Source organism: Haliotis rubra, unplaced genomic scaffold (assembly GCF_003918875.1).
Source record: "Haliotis rubra isolate DU_JTF1 unplaced genomic scaffold, ASM391887v1 Scf303, whole genome shotgun sequence".
Classification (NCBI taxonomy): domain Eukaryota; kingdom Metazoa; phylum Mollusca; class Gastropoda; order Lepetellida; family Haliotidae; genus Haliotis; species Haliotis rubra.
The window spans coordinates 477,652-498,323 of NW_025766973.1; the positions used below are offsets into that span (position 1 = coordinate 477,652).

Sequence of the window (20,672 nt, forward strand, 5' to 3'; positions counted from 1 at the left end):
ACACAGGGAAACATAGTATCGTAATACCTATGATATTTAACCCCCATATTGCCATTCATATTCATAAGTATGTTTGTATGATTATGTTTACCATTTGGGTGCACCATACACTGATATCAGATATGAACGTGACCGCGATCAAAGATGAGTATCATGTGCAATAGGTGTACCTGTCGTTAAGCAAGTATCAAGATTCCGTAAAATGTTCTTAGAGCTTGATAAATCAACTGATTTTGTTGTTGATAAGTAACTATGGGAGGGTCAGGGGTGTTATTGCAGTTGGCATAGGTTACACCAGATATTGACATTGTGCTTGGTTATTGAAACTTTTGTGATATCTTGAGGATTGTATGTCCGAATATTAATATGACCACACTTGTTAAAGTCATACGACCACAGTTATCAGCACTACAAGATAAGCTAGTGTTTTGTCACATTTGCATCTCTGAATAAACTACATTTTGTGTGCTACTGCTTCTAGATTTGCCATCTAATTATTCCTTGAGGGTCGGTTTATCCAGAAAGTAAGTAAGGTTTGGATAAGTTCCTGAGCTATGGTTAATGGTGGCATATTATAAGTTGTTCGCTGGTCACGTGGGGACATGGGTTGATGTACCCTCTATGTTTGTTTATATTCCCTGAACCCTCTTCGAACACTACCAACATGAAGTAGCAAACAAATTCCCACAGTTCGGCATTTCCAGCGGGTAACAAAAAATCAACTACTAATAATACATTTACTGTTAAGACAAAACAAATGATGGCCATGGTATAAAGTGAGTGAATGAGTGAGCATAGTTTCATGCCACTTTTAGCAATATTCCAGCAACATCACAGTGGGGGACACTAGAAATGAGCTTCACACATTGTACAAATGAGGCGAATCGAACCCGGGTCTTCCGCATAGACATGTAAAAGCTGTAACCATTATGCTACCCTAATGCCCCTCCATGATATAAAGAAGATATACTCCCTGACAGCTTAAAGTTCCCCGTATGGATCATCACATGGGACAAACACATTCATCAGACTTTCATTTTATTGAACTGAAGTAGACAAGTTATAATGCCTGCATCGACAATGACTTGACAATGGAAGAACTTTATTGCACACTTGGGGTAAACTCGCAATACAGTTTACATTAGCGAAGTATGTGTCTCTCATGAGATGAATGAAACCTCAAAGAAGAGAGTAGCACAATCTCAAAATAACAATAAAAGAAATAACTTCAGTGAAAACATTTGAACTGAATACTGCTATAGAATGACTTCTTTGAGTTGCATTTAGAAGTTTGTTTGATGAACAAAAGGGAACTTTCTATGGATATACAACTTCTTTATTATTAATGTAAACGACGTTTCGGTATAGATGCTAACACACTTTCTTGATATATCCATAGAACTTTCCCTGTTGTGCTATAGAATAAAATAAACTGAAGGCTCAAACACATTGCACATTATGCTGAGTTTAAGTCTTTGAGCAGTTCAATATCAACAGAATATCAACTGAATAAAAGTATCAAATATATAATAAACATGTATATCACATGACTTCACAGAAAAAAGAAAGTTTAGACAGTTATTTGTGTCCAGAATAACAAAGTATAAACGATATAGCCAATAATCAGTTAAAATGTCTCAAAGTATAAACAATGTAGCCAACAATCAATATATTTGTCACGAACTATAAACAATATAGCCAATAATTATTTCAATTGTTGCAAAGTGTAAACAATACTGTGAATAATCTGTTAAATCATATATTAAAGTACTGGCAATTTTGAGCAACTCTCTCTCAAAGTTCAGATGTCGCTTACTAAGGTCTCCAGGTGTTATCAAGGTAATTTGAAAGAGCTTAAGACCTGTCCTTAAAATGCAGTCCTGCTGTTCCCTTGAGTCAATGCCTGTAATAAATCTACACCTGGCCAAATATATTGTATGTCAATACCGTGACTACTGACCTGCAGGAAAACTGGGCCCAGGACGAATGACTTTGAATCCAGTATATGCATATGTGTAAAGTTGAAAAGTTGATTTTATGCCAGCAATAGACAAATCTGTGAGAACATACCAGTAATTACTTTTTTAGAAACAAACAACTCAGTTTAAATTGAATGGGAGCCCCATTGAGATTGAAGATTGAGAACCTGTGGAAAATCAAGGCTTACTTCAGACAGGGTTGAGTGAGTGCTTTTAGCAATATTCCAGCAATATCACGCCGGGGGACACACACCAGAAATGGGCTTCACACATTGTACCCATGTTGGGAATTGAACCCGGGTCTTCGGCGTGACAAGCGAACACTTTAACCACTATGCTACCCCACCGCTCCTCAGACAGGGTTGAAGCATTACAGTCATAGTATGGCGTTCACAACAGTACAAAGGTGATTTGGAATGACAAACATGGACTGAAGACAGAATTTTGCAGAAAAACTTATGAAATCTATCCTAAAATATATTGTTCACATAATTATACAAGTTATTGCTACATTAATTTTGGCTTAATTAATTGGATCGTGTTGACACATGTTAGTGGACTACATAACACCATGATAAACAATGAAAATGGATGATTGTCTCTAGTGGATGATAATTTCTTACAAGAAACACTAATATCTGGCTATTTATATTAACATGTACAAAGATTCATCCTGTGTGATTTGTCATTATTTCATGAAAAGATCGATAACATTTATTTTATACAAGCAGATTCAGATCTTCATTGGTATAAACACGTCAGACACTCGACAATATATACAAGTAACTCCCCACACTTCCACAGTTGAAGACAACACTCAACATATAATAAAACTGACTATTATGACTACTTCAACAGGAACACTTTCTTGCGCAGTATAAATTTTAGGGTAAGACTTCACTAAGCCTGACCTCCATAATGAAAGCTCAAATGAATCTTCTTGTTATGGGTTTTCATACGTTTAACCTTTGGTTTTTTTTATCATTGCATGAATAATTGTAAAACATACTAACTTATTAAAGACAACTTTATGTTAAACACAATCCATTTACTATGTCTGTGTGGCACAAGCCATCTCGTATAGGGACAACAAACACTGCCTTCCAAAAATGTGTGAATCCCAAAACATAATCTGAAGATAATAATTACAGAGTGTATATCTGGATAATTGTGACAGTTTGATACAGAAAATCTGAAAATTACTTTCTAGTGGATATATGAAACATTTGAAGACATTTTGTGTAGTGTTTCAAACAAAGAAGTATGTTGAATAGACAAAACAAAATATTTCAAGATGAGTATTTCCATTACAATTTTCAGATTCCAAAAGGGGAATCAAAATGAATATCTTTCAACAACCGTTCTTCTTCATCAACAGAGAACTTAGAACTTGATGTCACTGGCTTCCATGAAAGACAAAATTTCAATGTAATCAACACACTTGTAAATGAAAACTTTGCCAAGATAACAATTACACAGTAGTCAACTTACATTAAATACAATCTGTATAAACAAGATCTTCAACATCTCCTGCCTTAAAAGCATGGAGGAACAGTAAAGTGGTCATGAAAGCTATGAAAGGAACAGTCTATCAAGATAAGCCAAGATATGAAATACAACATTTTCTTTCTTTGATCCCTTTCAAGCATGTGCACAAATTTGCATGCGTTTCTCTGAATCGAGGTAAATTTTATCCATGAAATTAAAAAACAATTCCAAGCAAGGACAAATTCTGTAAGAAAAACAAACATCAACTTGATGTCATGTTCTCTGCTAAAATGTCTCATTCCGAAACATTGAAACGATACTTATTCTCGAAAGACAGAGAATATGAAAAATGAGTATCAAACCCAAGACCTATATAATGTTATATTCTGAGTTCTGAGGAGGTCGTCCCCATGTGACACTCCGACCTTGGCTGGAACAGCTGTGGGTGGGGGTGTAGTTGGGCGGGGGTGGGGTGGCCGCATACACACGACTGCCAGTGGCCTCGGCAAATGACTGACGGCGGAAGACTGGAGTACTATTACTATCCATAGACGTCTGCTGTTTCATGAGCGAGTTTGCACGCATCTGCTCCTCACGTTGCTTCTGAAGTGTCTGACGAAGAGTTCTACGTTTCTGGAGGAAAATATAAAATATATAATGAATATGCGGGACTTACAAAGAGTATCATAAATTCCACACAGTAATCATTGATTTTCACTTCACAACACTTACACAAAAATAGAAATAGCTTCTGCAAATAAAACACTAAGGTATTCATGAGGAAAGAAAGATATCGACTTGAAATAAGATTAAGTGAAAATGAACCAATAATTACCACAATATCCATTCCAGCCTTCAAGACACAAAATATAACCTATATGTACTCACAATATAAAAAATTGCAAGGAATAATTGTCCATTTCAACATTCAAATATCACAAAATTTTCATTAAATTTAGCATGAAAACAACTCCATAAAAAGCAAATTCAACACGTAGCTAATGTGCAGCAACATCTTGTGACATGTGACATTATGCATCAATATCTTGCAACAATAAACAAAGTTACCTCAATATTTACTAGGTAAATATTTACTGTTCAAGCCAGTGCATTTAATACCGCTAAGTGTGTTCATATTGCAATATCCGTACAAGCAGTGAAGATCACAAGTAAACAACGCCGTTGTCATTTTTGCCAGGCTCCGTCAGCTCATGAAGATACGCCCAAGTCTCCCGCAATTTCTTTTTTTTCTGCAAGTGGATAAAAATGGCCAACTATTTAGTATAAAAGCCAACACAGCTACTATTTCTACTTACAAAGAGCCCATTTGAAAAAATTGATGCATCTTGAACTGATCTCTTCCTGATTTCGCCAATGTCTCCAAAAGATTATATTTTATCTCTCAAAACAATAAGATAAATTAGAATGATTTTCGTAAAAAGAATGAAAATTTAAATACATGTACACATAAACTATTTCTCAATAAATTTGTTTTTAATCATCTTCAAACTAATTGAATGATAAAATGCAACATAACTTTCTGATTATATTTGGATATCAATAGAAAAACTTATTATTGATACTGATTCCTGACCACCACTTAGTCATCAATTTATTCAACAGGTGCTCTTTGTGCAAGTGTTAACCCCAGCCAGTGAGACCATGCAGTGAATTAGCCCTGCTCCAAGCAGCATGCCCCAGTCCGTGTCCCGTGTTAAAGAGCATCAACTCTATACAGCCCAGGTGGAGGGAGGCGGGGAAGGAAGGAAGAAAGGAGGAAGGTAGAGGGTGAGAGGACTGAAATAAAGAGTAGCATTATTGGTTGTCAAGACATATCTACAGACCTGTCACCTGGAATTTGTACGCTGACAATCAGGTTTGAGTAAAGTAGTCATATACTATTCAAAAGAAACTAAAGAACAACTGATTTTCATGTGACCATAGTTAAGTGTTTTAATTATTTATGTGTCTGTCTGTCCGTCCATCATCCATCCAGATGTTTTAAGGATTAAGCACAGTAAATAAAACTACATCAACAAAGAATCGGCAGTTCACGCATTTTCTCCAAAATTTACCTGTGATTGAGTGAAGAAATCCTTTGACAATATAAGGATCACAAAAGCTATATTCTGACATATGACAGTCAAACTACAACAAATTCAGCTTTCAGCAAGCCGATGTATGCCATTAATGATATGTGCATCAATTCCCTGTTAACACATTTTTTTCCCAAAGCATCAATAACGTTCATTGTCAATATTTTTTACAGTGAGTTGACAGTCAGTTCTAACACTATTTTGCCAAAATTAATATTAACCAAACTGAATGAAATTCCGAACGAAATTAATGAAATAGATCACAAACATGTATACAAGGTACACACTTCTATGACAGAATAACTTTAGTCATAAGAAAAATATGGATGTTCCTTAACTTCTTTTGAGCAGTATATATTCCATGGAAAAACTACCTACTCAGGTGAGCAGGTCAAATTCTACTAGTGTTTCGAGCAATGTTAATTGTTCATGTTAGTATCTATATTGTTCATAATTCAGTTAGAAACAGAAGAAGTGAAAAATAAACCAATATGTTTACAAACACATTGAAATTTGCATTAAAAAAAGAAAAATATTTAAAAATCTATCTTTTTGCAATATTTCAACAAAAAAATTGAAATCATATATTAGACATTTTCCAGTGACCAATATCAATCTTTATTCAGTGAACAAGTGGGGAGAATACAGACTATTCTGTAAGTGGTGAATTGAAGGCAAACGGCCACAGGCAAAACAGTAAACTTGTTCAATAGTAGAGGAATCCTTTACCAAGGCAACTCTAGCCTGTCTGACTTTGTAGACATGCAGCAATCAAAATGACCTCCTAACTGACAACTGTCCAATCTTTTCTATTAAAATAGATATCTCCTGACAGTGTTTACCTAAAATGACCTTTCAATGCCCTCATTAACCAATAGTTTTGACTGTAGCTTACAGTTATTCATGACACATGTATGTTGAAAGTAGTTTGAGATTGATATACTGAATTTCAGTATTTCATGTACACCTATTACATCATCAAAGGAAGTTTAATTTTTTAAAATTTTTTTGGTAAATTTAAATCTGCAAAACTAACAATGGTTCTTGAATGCTGTTATATAATAATGGACTAGTTGATTTTACTCAATTTCCTTCATTAAATGTCTAGGCTTACATTTCTTCCAGAAACTTTTCATCCATTTATGAAAATGTTCTAATGGAGTCTATAATTCATCTATATAGTGCTAAGACCCTCTCAGTGGCAAGATATACCTTGAAGCCAATTGTTCGTGTTACAAGCCCCTGTTTCTGAAGTGGACTCGTTTCATATGACCTGTGATCTCTACCCATGTGTTTGGATAATGAAGGGCAAGTAGGGTCATATACATATCTTACGTATGTCTCACAACATGGACAACATTGTCATGGATTGTGAGAGACACTATTGTTACATTTCCTGTGTTAATTGATACTCTACAGCATCATGGTTCAATTCATCCTGAAAATGTCATGCTGCAAACAAAAAATCTGCCTTTAAAAGCCTTAAAATTTGATTAAGCCTAGAATAAGCCACTCCCAAAAATCCACACATCTTCCCAAAACTGTTACTTCCAACAAAAATCGACTTAATGCCTGCCATTCTAGGTGAGAATATAAGGGCTCTGAACATTTTCAATGTGTAACATCTTGGCTCCCCTGTCCAACCAAAACTTGCTTTCATTCTGTTATAAGTGATAAATACACCCACTGATGTCAAGGCCATTCGATCCTGGCTCATAATGTCATTTACTGGATTGTCTAGTCCAGACTCCATTATATACAGACTGCTGCTGGAAAATTGCTGAGTGTGGCGTTAAACAACAAACAAATATGAAATCATTTTCATATACATTGAGATTTAACACTGTGTTTATCACTTTGTCTATATCAGTCTTACAGCATGGCCCTTGTTTGACATTAGTGACATGAAGAAAATCCACATTAACCACAACACAGTATGAGACTTATTATCCAGATGATTCTTACAGAAAACATGTGAATTATCATCTGAGTTTATCAGCGTTCGAAATACCTGCCTGCCCGACTGCCCAGGACGGGTTATTTTCAACATCGACTGCCAGATTCTCAAATTTACCTGCCCGGTGGTTGGGTAAAAATTTACACATGTATATGAAGATATTTTGTGGGCAAGTAAGTTTTGGTCAGGGCTGGCAAGTTTTACATCTAACCAGCCCTGTGGTCCGGCTGAAAGTTTTGGGAGTTTCATACCCTGAGTTTATGTTTCATGATTAGTTATCAGTCAAAATCAAGTTTCACCATTAAGGCTAAAATCAGTTTTGAATACAGTAGAAACTTTTAAAAAGTATTCAAATGTAACAAATGTTTCAAGAAAGCATAGTCCTAAACATAACAACAGAGTCCGTTTGTTGACAAACCTGATTATGCCAAAGCCCCTAAATGCAAACCAACAATGGCAAGTTGTGAACGTAATCAGTCTTTGCAGCATGGAAAGATGAGGTTGCAGGATTATTTCTCTAGCCTTGGGCAGTTATTGTTTTCAGGACAAGCCAACTCATGCTGGGAGATGGAATCCCTACCGAAACCTTGGCAGAACATCCTACAGATAAGTCTAGTTTGCCTGTGGACAGGCGCCTTCCTCAATGGCAGTTGAGGGTTCCTGTTGGTAGAAAGGTTTCACAATCTGGGGATACTAGATCTATTAAAAGTTTAACCAACAAAATATTTGTCTATTAGGCCTATAACTTAATCCTTCAGAAAACAGGTACTGTCAAATCAATCATTTGGAACTGTATCAGAGGTGGAAGCTACCGCTGTCAAAACAACTGATCTCTGGGAGATGGATGTAAAATATGGATTTGGAACTGAAATATAAATTTGAATATATATTGTGGAACAGGATAAAAGATGCAGTTGATGGATTTGGATAAGAAACTCAGATTTGGAGTTGGATATAAAATGCAGATTTGGATATAAAATATGGATTTGGATATGAAATATGAAAAATATTGCTATGAGTGTTCTACAAATGGACAAGCAAATGAAATTAACATATTTTGTGAGTATATATCCAACTTCTCATCAAAGATGAACTGTTTCAAACTGGGTCTACTGGTATGTAACTGTAACAAACCTATAACTACATATGCTATGTCAAGCTTAACCATAGATCAGGTCTGATATATGTATTAGTAGCTGAAAATATAAGAAGAAATATGGCTGAGCAGAATCAAAGGATCAGCACGACTCGAATAATTATTCTTTTTCTCCATGCATCGACTGAACAAACACTTGTTCTTAAGATCACATGACCAATTTGAAAGAGGTTAAATTTGGTTACATTTTTAAATTCCAAAATTGGCATCACTGATCTTGGCTACAGACGCTATGTTTATGAATGGCAACTTGATATGAGTCTGTTTTGCATTCACTATCAACAGGCAGTAAGTGTATATAAATGAAACAAATGTGTCAAACAAATTAAAAACTATTTAATTTGATAACAGACTATGTCGTAGTTCATTCATGAATTATATCATATTACATTATTATAAAAATGTTCAGATACAGAATTTTCAGAGTATTACAAATACATTGTCCTAACATCAACCTCGATCATTCAGGGTGACATAGTCATGATCACTGGAACGTTTCATAGTCATTTGCAGACTAACCTTGCTTCATATCTTGCTTCATATCTTACAATAACTATCTAATCAAATGACTGCTTTGGGAAGGGAAGATAACTCTGAAGATTAACATCAAAGCTTGATGCAGTTATCCAAAGATTTTACAAATGTCATTTTGGAGACACCCCAATAGGGCTGACTAAACATAATTATAATCTGAAATATTGTAATGGGAGGGATCATTATAAATGATCAATATGCAAACTGTGTCATTGATGACATCTTACATAAACTATTGTGATAAAACAAGGACTTCTCCCCATGGTGATAATCAGTGTCTCCATGCTTCTCCAGCAATGCTCTGTGTTAGTAGATATACAAATAATTGTAAATATATGTCCAGAGCAATGAACTTTAAACCAGCACGAGTATTAACACCATGTTGTTCTTACATAAGATATGAATCATGGTTACTCGGGTAATGACAATGAAACTGTCACCCATCTTGATGGAGAATGTCGTCAGTTTATGTACTTGTTACAACAGACAAAAGATGTCAAATCAGCAAATTTTGTCTTAAATTCTTAATAGCAATGCTTTTTAAACGTTAAGTCAAAATGATCTCATGTCTGAAAAAATATGAATTACACTGAAATCCTCAGCATGGACTTTTCACCTCATGCACTAAATAATGTATGGACCATAGTCTGCTATCCACAAACATATGAAGAAACATTCCCCAAACCCATGCAACATGTTAGGCAAGTAGAGCATGCTGTATGTGGCAGTAATCAGAAGCTTCGTATAAACAGTATGATGTATTTCAATGTTACGTCAATACACATTATGTTCAACAGCATCAGATAAATAATCCAACTTTAGTAATTTCCACAACACAAGGAATATGTTGTGTATATGCCACTCAATAGGTCATATATTATGATATTAAACAATATAACAAAGAATCGAAAGAGTGCACATTCATGACAGTTCATTTAAGTAGAAAGACTTGACACTGACATGACACTCAACAGAACGACATACAAACAACAAAACACATTCACACTGCAGACTCATAGACATTGGCACTATTTCCAGGAACCTAGGTCAAATACTTGATAAGCCAAAAGATAATAAGTAATTCTTATTTTATATTACCAAATATACATTATAATAATTTCATTTACTTCAATAATTACCCTTGTCTCTTTGTTTTGATGTGTAGTCACAATTACCATCCTTAACAGTGAAGCAAGTTAGCCCACCACACAAAGGCCTCAGACAGGAACAGTTTCCATTTTATTACAATTAAAGAGAATTTCAGACATAACCCCAAACAGTAAACCAGCAGAAAGACAACAGAATAAGATGAGTTTGAAAAACTCATAAAGTAAAAATCGTGGTTTTCAATGTATTCGAAATCACGACAAGGACAACTACAGCACACACCAGCAGACTCTGTGTATTATTTTTCTAATTCATATTGGAAACATTGACTACTTCCAGTCTAATACAAGCATAATATACTCTTAAATAGGTAAATATGTCTCCAATATTGCAACATCATGCACACAATACATTGATACCTTTCACACATTTTTAAAGATTTATACCAAACAACATAAATGATCCCAAACACTCTCTACACACACATTTATATTCCCTTACGAGAGTTCTGACAATCTGCTCTACTGGTTTACTGCTTGAGCCTGCAGACACTGAACACTTACACAACACCACAAGCACCTGCCACAGGCACACCAGCACAATGCCTGGTCCTACTCACCTCTATGTTGCCACGCCACCTGTCGGCTGCATTACGGGCCAGCTCCAGCTCCTTGTCCTTCAACCCACGGTGTCGCTTGTATGCAATCTCCACAAATATTAACAGCACACCCGCAACAATGCCACCAGCTACCATCATGAACACACCTGGAATTAAATGAGGAATTGAACATACCATGTCCTGTGCATTCTTGACTACAATGATGATCATCAATATTATCATCACCACCATCAGTATCAGCATCATCATCATCATCATCACCATCATCATCATCATCATCATCATCACCACCATCCTCCATATCAGCAGCAGCATCACTACCCTCAAAATCATCATCATTGCCACCCTCATCATCACCATCCTCAATGTCACCATCACCATCATCATCAACATCATCGCCACCATCCTCATCACCACTCTCAATGTCACAATCATCATCATCATCATCATCATCATCATCATCAACATCATCGCCACCATCCTCATCACCACTCTCAATGTCACAATCATCATCATCATCATCATCATCATCATCATCATCATCATCATCATCAACATCATCGCCACCATCCTCATCACCACATCTCAATGTCACGCCTCCTCTTCATAGTCATCATCATCATCATCATCATCATCATCACCATCATCATCATCATCATCATCATCCTCATCACCACTCTCAATGTCACAATCATCATCAACATCATCATCATCATCATCATCGCCTCCTCTTCATACTCCTCATCATCATTGCCACCCTCAATATCATCATCATATCTTCATTGATACCTAATTCTTAACTCATCATCCCCAATACCATCCTCATTATCCCCCAGTCTCCTCCCAGACACCTACCGGCCATGTTGGTGAGTCCGAGGGTGGCTGGGGCAGAGTCTCTCTGGGGACAGGCTGAAGTACTCTCCGCCAGGATCCACTCATTGTCCAGCTCCTCCATAAAACCACCTGTATACAGACAGGACCCCTCTCAACTCTAGATGCATATTGATACAGGCGACACATGCAACATGCCTACTTGCATTTCACATAATGGATGACAATATGCTACTTTATGCTAAAGAAGCATGCATGCAAGAATGTATTCAAAGCTAAAAAGAAACAATTTATCTTGTCTCCACTGGATGAAAAGTGTTAGCATTCAACTGTTTAACCAAACACTTAAACTGAATAAGACCTTGTTGATTGCTAGAGTCAACAGAAAATGAACATGTTCCAGTGGCAGAAGGCTGTCCTGTTAATTTAGTTACTTACGTTCATGCAAAGTAAGGATAGCAAGTGAGACTTCATGTGTCCATGGACTATTTTTGCGGAGCCCAATGCCAAGACCGGAACGTCCAAACAGTTCCCCTGCTGTGACGAGGTCGCAGTCTCGGGCTGCCTCATACTCCAGGCGTGGTGAGTCCCAGATGAAGGCCTGGAGGTCTCTGTCAACACAGGCACACTTAATGAGTCAACACAAGCACACTCATTCAGTCAACATGGGCAATCACCATCAGGAAACACAGGCATGGCATTCAACAACAGGAAACACAGGCACATTCATTCAGTCAACAATGGGCAATCACCATCAGGAAACACAGGCATTCAACAACAGGAAACACAGGCACATTCATTCAGTCAACATGGGCAATCACATCATCAGGAAACACAGGCATTCAACAACAGGAAACACACAGGGCACATTCATTCAGTCAACATGGGCAATCACCATCAGGAAACACAGGCATTCAGCATCAGGAAACACAGGCACATTCATTCAGTCAACATGGGCAATCACCATCAGGAAACACAGGCATTCAACAACAGGAAACACAGGCACATTCATTCAGTCAACATGGGCAATCACCATCAGGAAACACAGGGCATTCAGCATCAGGAAACACAGGCACATTCAGTCAACATGGGCAATCACATCAGGTACATTCATTCAGCATCAACATGGGCAATCACCATCAGGAAACACAGGCACATTCATACAACAGGAAACACATCAGGCACATTCATTCCATCAACAGGGGCAACATCAGGAAACACAGGCATTCATTCACAACAGGAAACACAGGCACATTCATTCAGTCAACATGGGCAATCACCATCAGGAAACACAGGCATTCAGCAACAGGAAACACAGGCATTATACAACAGTATCAGGAAACACAGGCACATTCATTCAGTCAACATGGGCAATCACCATCAGGAAACACAGGGGCATTATAGCAACAGGAAACACAGGCACATTCATTCAGTCAACATGGGCATTCAATCACCATTCAGGAAACACAGGCATTCATCACACAATCAGGAAACACAGGCATTCAACAACAGGAAACACAGGCACATTCATTCAGGTCAACATTTCCATCAACACAGGCAATTCAGCATCAGGAAACACAGGCATTCATTCAGTCAACAGGCAAACACAGGCACATTCATTCAGTCAACATGGGCAATCACCATCAGGAAACACAGGCATCATCAGGACAACAGGAAACACAGGCACATTCATTCAGTCAACATGGGCAATCACCATCAGGAAACACAGGCAATACAATAGAAACTAACATGATATGGAACAGGTTTCAATTTCTGGATTTACAAAAACATGTAAATAAGAAAAACATTTCTTACACACCTTAGACACACACACGAAATACTATTATCCCCTGTGACTATCCTCACCCATCTCTGACATCATCAATGGCCTCTTTGGCAGTGGCATAGTTGATGTTCTCCATGGTGCGGTACATCGTGGACAGCTCTACCTGACGCTTGAAATACATCTCCACAGCACTGCCCTTCACGGTCGCATACCGGAAATTCTCATTGGGATTTCTCAACTGAAATGAAATAAAGACAATTATCACCGGATTCAGCAGTACAGTATTTTCTGATGAGCAGGAATATTTCATCCTATTATTGTTCTCACATAGGATGCAAATACATTTCCTCAAACACAATGAAAAGCTGGACAATGCCAAAAGTACAATCTATTTAAAAAATGATTTTTATCCACGCTTAATTGTTTTGCGATGTGTGCACTGAGCTGTGACCATTAGAAAATAGTACCATGTAGGTTTGTTATTGGTCAAAGACCAGGGAAACAGTAACAAAACGACTCACTCAAATACAGCTTATCGTAATTTTTAGCCAATTTTCCACAAAGATGATGACACAAAATTTTGCATGGCGTACACACTGCCTACACTCTGTGCCTACATCTGGTCATCATGGGTGTATCGAGGTAACGTACCCTGGGGTCGTCGATGCCGGAGATGGAGGCTTCTGGTCTGTCCAACACCAGGAAGGCAGCCAGGTTGGCAGTGTATGAGGCCACGATGATCATAGCAAAACCTGCCCACACCATGCCCAGCACACGGGCACTGAAACTTCGGGGTGTACCTGTGAAACATACGATATGGTTACTAACAATACATGTAAACGGTAGGATTATTATGTTTATATTTACTGCAATTGGTCTTTATGAAGTTTTTTTTATTATCGGTTGAAAAAATGAGAGCACATTATCAGTATAACATCAGAAAAATCCAGACAGCCACACATACACATGTGCAAATTCAATAATCTTGAATGAAATGTCAAACCAAATTGAATCCACTCTGTAGGCATTACAATGACTCTACGACCACTACATGATATGCTGTAGATGAATCCACTCTATAGGAGATACGATGACTCTACAACCACTACATGATATGCTGTAGATGAATCCACTCTATAGGAGATACGATGACTCTACGACCACTACATGATATGATGACTCTACGACTACTACATTATATGCTGGAGTTGAATCCACTTGCCTTCCCCAATACCAGAGTTAAGCAGCACTCCCCAGGCAAACCACATGGCGCTGGACAGATTTAGGGCGTCCTCCTCCGTGTCATCACTCTTGGCCAGCTTGAAGCGGCCGAACGGACTGAACCTGTCCAGCAGATACAAGACCAGCGCCACCACATGGACAGACAGACCGACCAGGATCCACAGAGTGTCTTGGAAGGGCTGGAGGAAGGAGGCCAGGCTCGAGTCCTTCTGGGTCTGGAACAGAACATAGGAGACATAGGTTCACTTTCAACTGAAGGTATATAATAAAGCTAGTTACTGGCTATCAAATTCTCACACCACTCCCTGGACCAGTTCTTGGTTGTGGGCAAGAAAGACTGTAGAGAACGGATGAGTTTACACAAATGAAAACATGAATTCATTTGGGTAGACTCAAGGAGAGAACAACATCCATAAATGACTTTCTTGATACAGTACACTGGGTTATAATAAACTCAAGGGACTGAGTTTTTAAAACCACAGTCTGTTTTTCGTATTTCTACTGAAATATACAGCAGGACAAGAAAACAAAATATATCTGTTTATAAGCATGTTTGTTATAAACTTGTATGCATGTTTGAAGTGGATGGGCTAAAGAAACTGGATATTGGTAAGGTGTGCGAAAAATAACAAATATGTACCTAATGACCGTATAGGACCTGTGTAGGACCACCTTTATATAAATGATGAGATTTTGATTCATGACAAGTTAATTTCTCAACTGACCTTTTTGACCAGTATAGTTAGGCCCTGGTACTTGAAGGGTTTTGTGAAGTCTATGAACTTGGCCCTCTCTGGGTTGATGGTTAGTGGAGCAACAATCATGTCTGCCTCGTTGTCCAACAACTCTCCCACCATCCCGTTCCATCGCTTCACCTTCGAACCATTGTGCTGAAACACAAGCTACAGAGATCAAGACATTGTCTATCAGAGGTACGATTAACCTCATCAAAATCCCAATTTATACAGGTCAGGATGCCATTGTACAAACAGATCTTACGCTGATCGTAACTCCTGACTTAAGTGGATGATGAACCTCATCGAAAAACATGTTATACAGGTCAGGGTGCACAAACAGATCTTAGTGTTAAGTTGATCGTAACTCCTGACTTATGACAGTTGTAGCTCTATGGTTGTTTTGTAGAAAGGAACCCAGGACCTTGTCAAACTGAGACATGATGAAACACAGAACACAGAGATCACAACCTTGTTAAACTAGGATCAAGGAACAACATCAAACGAAGGACATACACAGATTACGGCATCTGAATGAGGTACAAAACACAGGACATACAGATCACACTTACCAAGGTAGCGGACTCACCCTTTCAAATGATCCGTAGAGTCCATCGTGACTGAGGTGTATGGTAAAGGTGAAGTTGACCTGCTTGGCAATCTCCTGCAGCATGTCCATACAGTAGCCTGTGCAGCACTGGAGCTCGTTCTCCCCTGACATACACAACAGGTGATTGGGATGATACGATACATATCGCCATTACTTCATTATTTTATCGGAATAAACACTACTAATAATGCTTGAAGCCACTTGAATATCTGGTGTTGTATTTCAAAAGGAAAGATCTTATTGCAAATATTACTATATTTCAGATAAGATCCTAGAAGTTTGGTGAAGAAACAAGCAGCGGTTTTAAAGTTCTGATGAAATGCAAACCAATGATTTCTGTTTTAGTCAAACTTGTATCATGGAAAACAAAAACATTTTATTCAGAATTCCAAAATATATGCACCAGTACACCACCAAAATCAAATGAAGAAACTCCGGTTTTAGAAAATTCAAAAATGAGTCCACCAAATTAATAATGAATGCAATGGAAACAAAAATATTTTATTCAGAATTCCAAAACTGTGACCAGTAGCACCAGATGTTGTATCATTTGACAATATTCTTCACTTCTCAATACATCTATGAATTATAGTATCCCTCAAGTTACCATGGCCATGTTTGCCTTGTGCATCATTAAGACGTAGATTGATACTCATATTCCAGAAAAATACTAAAATTATTAAAACAACAGAGAAAGTCTCAGTTGTGTTAGATCGATGCTCATGTTGTTGATCACCGGATTGTCTGGTCCAGACTTGATTATTTACAGACCGCTGCCATATAGCTGGAATATTGCTGAGTGTGGCGTAAAACTAAACTCACTCACTCACTCAGTTGTGTTAGACAATTCAGCATTAGGTATGCAATGCAGCATTAGGTTTTGGTGAAGAAATATTGTATGAAGTTTAATGTGAGGGTCAAGTCATTATGGACATGCCAATCTTTTAAATTTGATGCCTTTTACATGAACCCTCTTGTATTGACCATTCCAATGACATACAGATCAAAGATTGTTACCAGTGGTTTTATTCTGTTGTGTGCAGGGGAAGACTTGCTTGTCATCATACGATGGGCAGACGCCATTTGGCAGGGGGTCCTCCACCTCAACAAACGGCATCTCGGGGATTGTTACAATCTGTCAACACACATGGGTACTGTAGTAACTTGAAGAGAAAACTTTGCAGTATTCAAAACACAAATCAATACAAGTGAGAAAATGGTGCTTGGAAACTCATGTACTGTTGCCAAGCGTTGTACTGTTGTTTTCAAGGGGAAGTCACTCTTATGACCGTGTGTGATAATATTTGCCAAGAACATAACAGTTGCAACATAATGGCCATGGCTAATTGAGAGAGTGAGTGAGTTAAGTTTTAGCTTTGTTATAGTAAGAATCATAATACATTCATGCTTAATATCAAAACTGCATACATATTTAACTTCATGAGAACATTTAATATTGAACAACGCTTGAATATTGGTACCAACCGTCAAATTACGAGATATCTTCTGACCCTTTGGTCTGACCTTGACCGCTCCTGGCCATGTGATCTCATGCATCATCCTCAGGGGCTCCTCGATTGGCTGAAAATAGATTCCTCTCTCAACACAAGAATCACCCTAGCACAAAATATATCCAGCTCTTATCATTTACTACATTGTAACTGCATATGTAGTAAGGCAATGAGCACTATCACTGAGGTTAAACAAAATAAAGAGGGAGAACCACTTGCTAGTAGAACAGCCAGGTGTGCGAGTTGTATGTGTGAAATTGAAATTGCACTGCACACCCTTGTTGATTACCTGGCTGTCCTACCAGCAATTGGTCCTCCCTCGTAATAAATAGCGAAAAGTAACAACAAAATAATGATCGTTTGTTAAACAACTTTTTTATTCGGGTGTCCAAAATTATGAGATAAATCATCAGAGTTGGTCTGTCGATTTCATGTGACTGTGCAAAATTTGGTTTTGTTGCAATTATTAGATTTTGTGTTAGTGAGCAATTCATCAGTCCAAAATCAAGTCAAACGGACTATACAACACATTTATAAATGCCTACACACCTTAATATCTCCGTACAGTCCCACAGCAAATGCTTTGCCATCCTGGTTGATGTTACGTATCTCGTACGAAGGGTTCTGTCTGTCACCATGCTCATCAAAGGTCACCAAACCTGTCTGACCGTGGGTCAGCTTTGTGTCTCGCAGTTTCCTAAATAATTTCCAGAATACAACAAATCATTTCTTGTGAATTTTTCCGGGAGATTATCTTAATGACATATTTACCTTTACTGTAAAATGTAAGGTTCACATAGCAGTTCATTAAAATATCGAAAAGATGCAAATCTTAGCCTCTGTCTACTTCTACAATGTCTGACCAGGCCTTCACAGTTTGCAGTCCCAGTTATGGAACTCTCTGCCATCTGAACTAAGAAACATCAAATCCAAAGACCTTTTCAAGTCTCTCCTTAAAACCCACCACTTCCGTCCAGCATTCCACTACTCTTTCAGGAATGTGGGTAAATATGTGCATGGATTTGGTTTTAACTTTGTCATAGCGTTATTAGAGCCAGTGAGCACCTGTCGATAAATACTAGGCGCTTTAGAAATCAATTATTATCATTAAATTATTATTATCACCATATCCCCCTAAGACAACCATTATTGCCACATACCTCATGATGGTAGTTCCATCCCCCCAAGTCCTCATGTCTTTGCAAGCAGTAGGTGGCGCTGTGATATTTCCTGTTCGGAGTATTTCTGAGAATGCAAGTCCAACAACAGTGACGCTATCCTTGATGTGGGCCTCTTCATCGGTTCCATTGTTAAGATACACGCCAAGCAGGCCTGGAATCACATGTATTCAGTTACATCCAACACACAAACAAGAGTCATCAGGAGATGACAAATCCCCTGGGCCCCCACAAATTTGAAACAACAAATCATCTGACAGTTACTTAAAGTCCAACTAAGATAAAGTCCAACTTGATAGAGATAATTTCTGTCTAAATTGTGTATACAAGATAATATAGTAGTAATTGATGCTGTCAAAACAATAACTTAAAATGGAATTGACGGTTATGATTGCTATTAAAATATGATTTTTAAAGAAAATAACTTTGTACTTCATCGAATCGAATGTCGATTACACACCAATATCAAAGTCAAAGGAAAACATACAAATTTTACAAATCCCTAACAGCAAAAAGGCAGCAGTTGACACCCTGGTTTCTATTTGTGCACAGTTTTAGACTATATTCTTCTGGCATATCATCGGGGGGGACAAAATTGTTTATATTATGTTTTCAACAATCATCTGATAGCATACAAAACATGTTACACATGAAACTAGAAAAGAATGGTAAATATTGTAATTGCAAATCACACTAATCTTTAAAGGTACTTTTTTCAGCAGAGTCTGATACTTTCTTGTTACAATGAATTTTTTTAATACTTTTTTTATCCATAAAACCACATATTCGTAACTAGTTCTAATATTTTAAGGAAAACTGAACCAATGTCACCTGATGGAATGAAATCTTTAATACAGATGTCTTTCTCAGCAGTGTGAAAACTTCATGATGTATACAAAACACTGAGATCTCTCTTATACTAGGAACCATCTGTTTAATACATGATACTTTGTCACAGCCAGTAGAAAAAATGAACCAATCCACAAAGCGTTCATAACATTACGGCCTATTACAACTGTTTTCTTTATCATAGGCTTACGATTGGCATAGGGCTACGAAGATTTTGTGGATTGGGCCCCAGGGGCTTAAAAACTTGCTCATAAAGTGATATTTGGCCCTAATTTGGCAACAGATGTAGGTAAGTATTTCCAACCTGGAATTTGCGAACTCATGATATTCCATTTTGACTTGTACTTCAATGATATAAAGACCAGTAAAGGTAAAGGATATTTCTACTTTACTTAACATTATTACACAGAACGTAATTTTATTAATGAAAATATAATTCTAAATTTCAGAAAAAACATTTTATCTTAAAATCCCAAATTTTGAAAAACAATGAATTTATCCCAATTCACATACATGCAGCACTTACTTTATAAATGATGATATGCTTTAACTATAATAGTTCAGGGCGAAAGTGTGCTTTATTACACTATAAATGGTGGTAGAGCGAACTGTATTTCTTTTCTAAGATGCCAAATTTACTACTTTCTAAGTATAATTACGATTAATCTAAGGCAGAAAACAAACGACGGTGTCGGTGACCTAAGTTAAGAGTTCTGTTGATGTGTCTGGCCCCCTACGTTAACACGAACGTTACCAGAAAATACAAATGATAAACAGTTTGATGATGGTTTACGTTCGGATTAAATATCTTCTCTAAATTATTTTAATTCAGTCTGTGATTAACGTAAACCATATGGGACAATATGAACGTCGCATTTCTACTACCAACCTAAGTTTAGATCAGTACATCCAGATGAAGCTGAGTAGTCAAGCGACATTCCACGATTGCATTGTGGGAATGTAAACATTGCGAACGTTACCGTGTCGCTGAAAAC

The 20,672-nt window shown here is 37.5% G+C and overlaps 1 protein-coding gene across 9 annotated transcripts in view; it reads right to left on the bottom strand.

Annotated features, from left to right (window-relative positions):
* Window positions 1-1,025: 1,025 nt before the first annotated feature.
* LOC124282789 (glutamate [NMDA] receptor subunit 1-like) overlaps window positions 1,026-20,672 on the bottom strand; it is a 31,879-nt gene continuing 12,232 nt past the window's right edge. Inside the window, exons 6-20 of one of the 9 annotated variants that reach the window (XR_006900242.1) lie at window positions 18,811-18,982; window positions 18,200-18,347; window positions 17,625-17,720; window positions 17,157-17,274; window positions 16,119-16,243; window positions 15,521-15,685; window positions 14,776-15,010; window positions 14,205-14,353; window positions 13,634-13,791; window positions 12,206-12,378; window positions 11,792-11,899; window positions 10,937-11,082; window positions 9,464-9,465; window positions 4,619-4,717; window positions 3,966-4,100 (exon numbers count right to left, since the gene is read on the bottom strand). Coding sequence is in view for 6 of the 9 variants with exons in the window: in XM_046718817.1 (XP_046574773.1) it covers window positions 3,837-4,100; window positions 10,937-11,082; window positions 11,792-11,899; window positions 12,206-12,378; window positions 13,634-13,791; window positions 14,205-14,353; window positions 14,776-15,010; window positions 15,521-15,685; window positions 16,119-16,243; window positions 17,157-17,274; window positions 17,625-17,720; window positions 18,200-18,347; window positions 18,811-18,982 (2,057 nt within the window). In the remaining 3 variants the exon portion in view is untranslated. Of the gene's footprint in view, window positions 4,101-4,562; window positions 4,718-8,100; window positions 8,181-9,463; window positions 9,466-10,932; window positions 11,083-11,791; window positions 11,900-12,205; window positions 12,379-13,633; window positions 13,792-14,204; window positions 14,354-14,775; window positions 15,011-15,520; window positions 15,686-16,118; window positions 16,244-17,156; window positions 17,275-17,624; window positions 17,721-18,199; window positions 18,348-18,810; window positions 18,983-20,672 lie in introns of those variants that run through there. The other 8 variants (XR_006900243.1, XM_046718818.1, XM_046718819.1 and 5 more) reach the window with 8 other exon arrangements.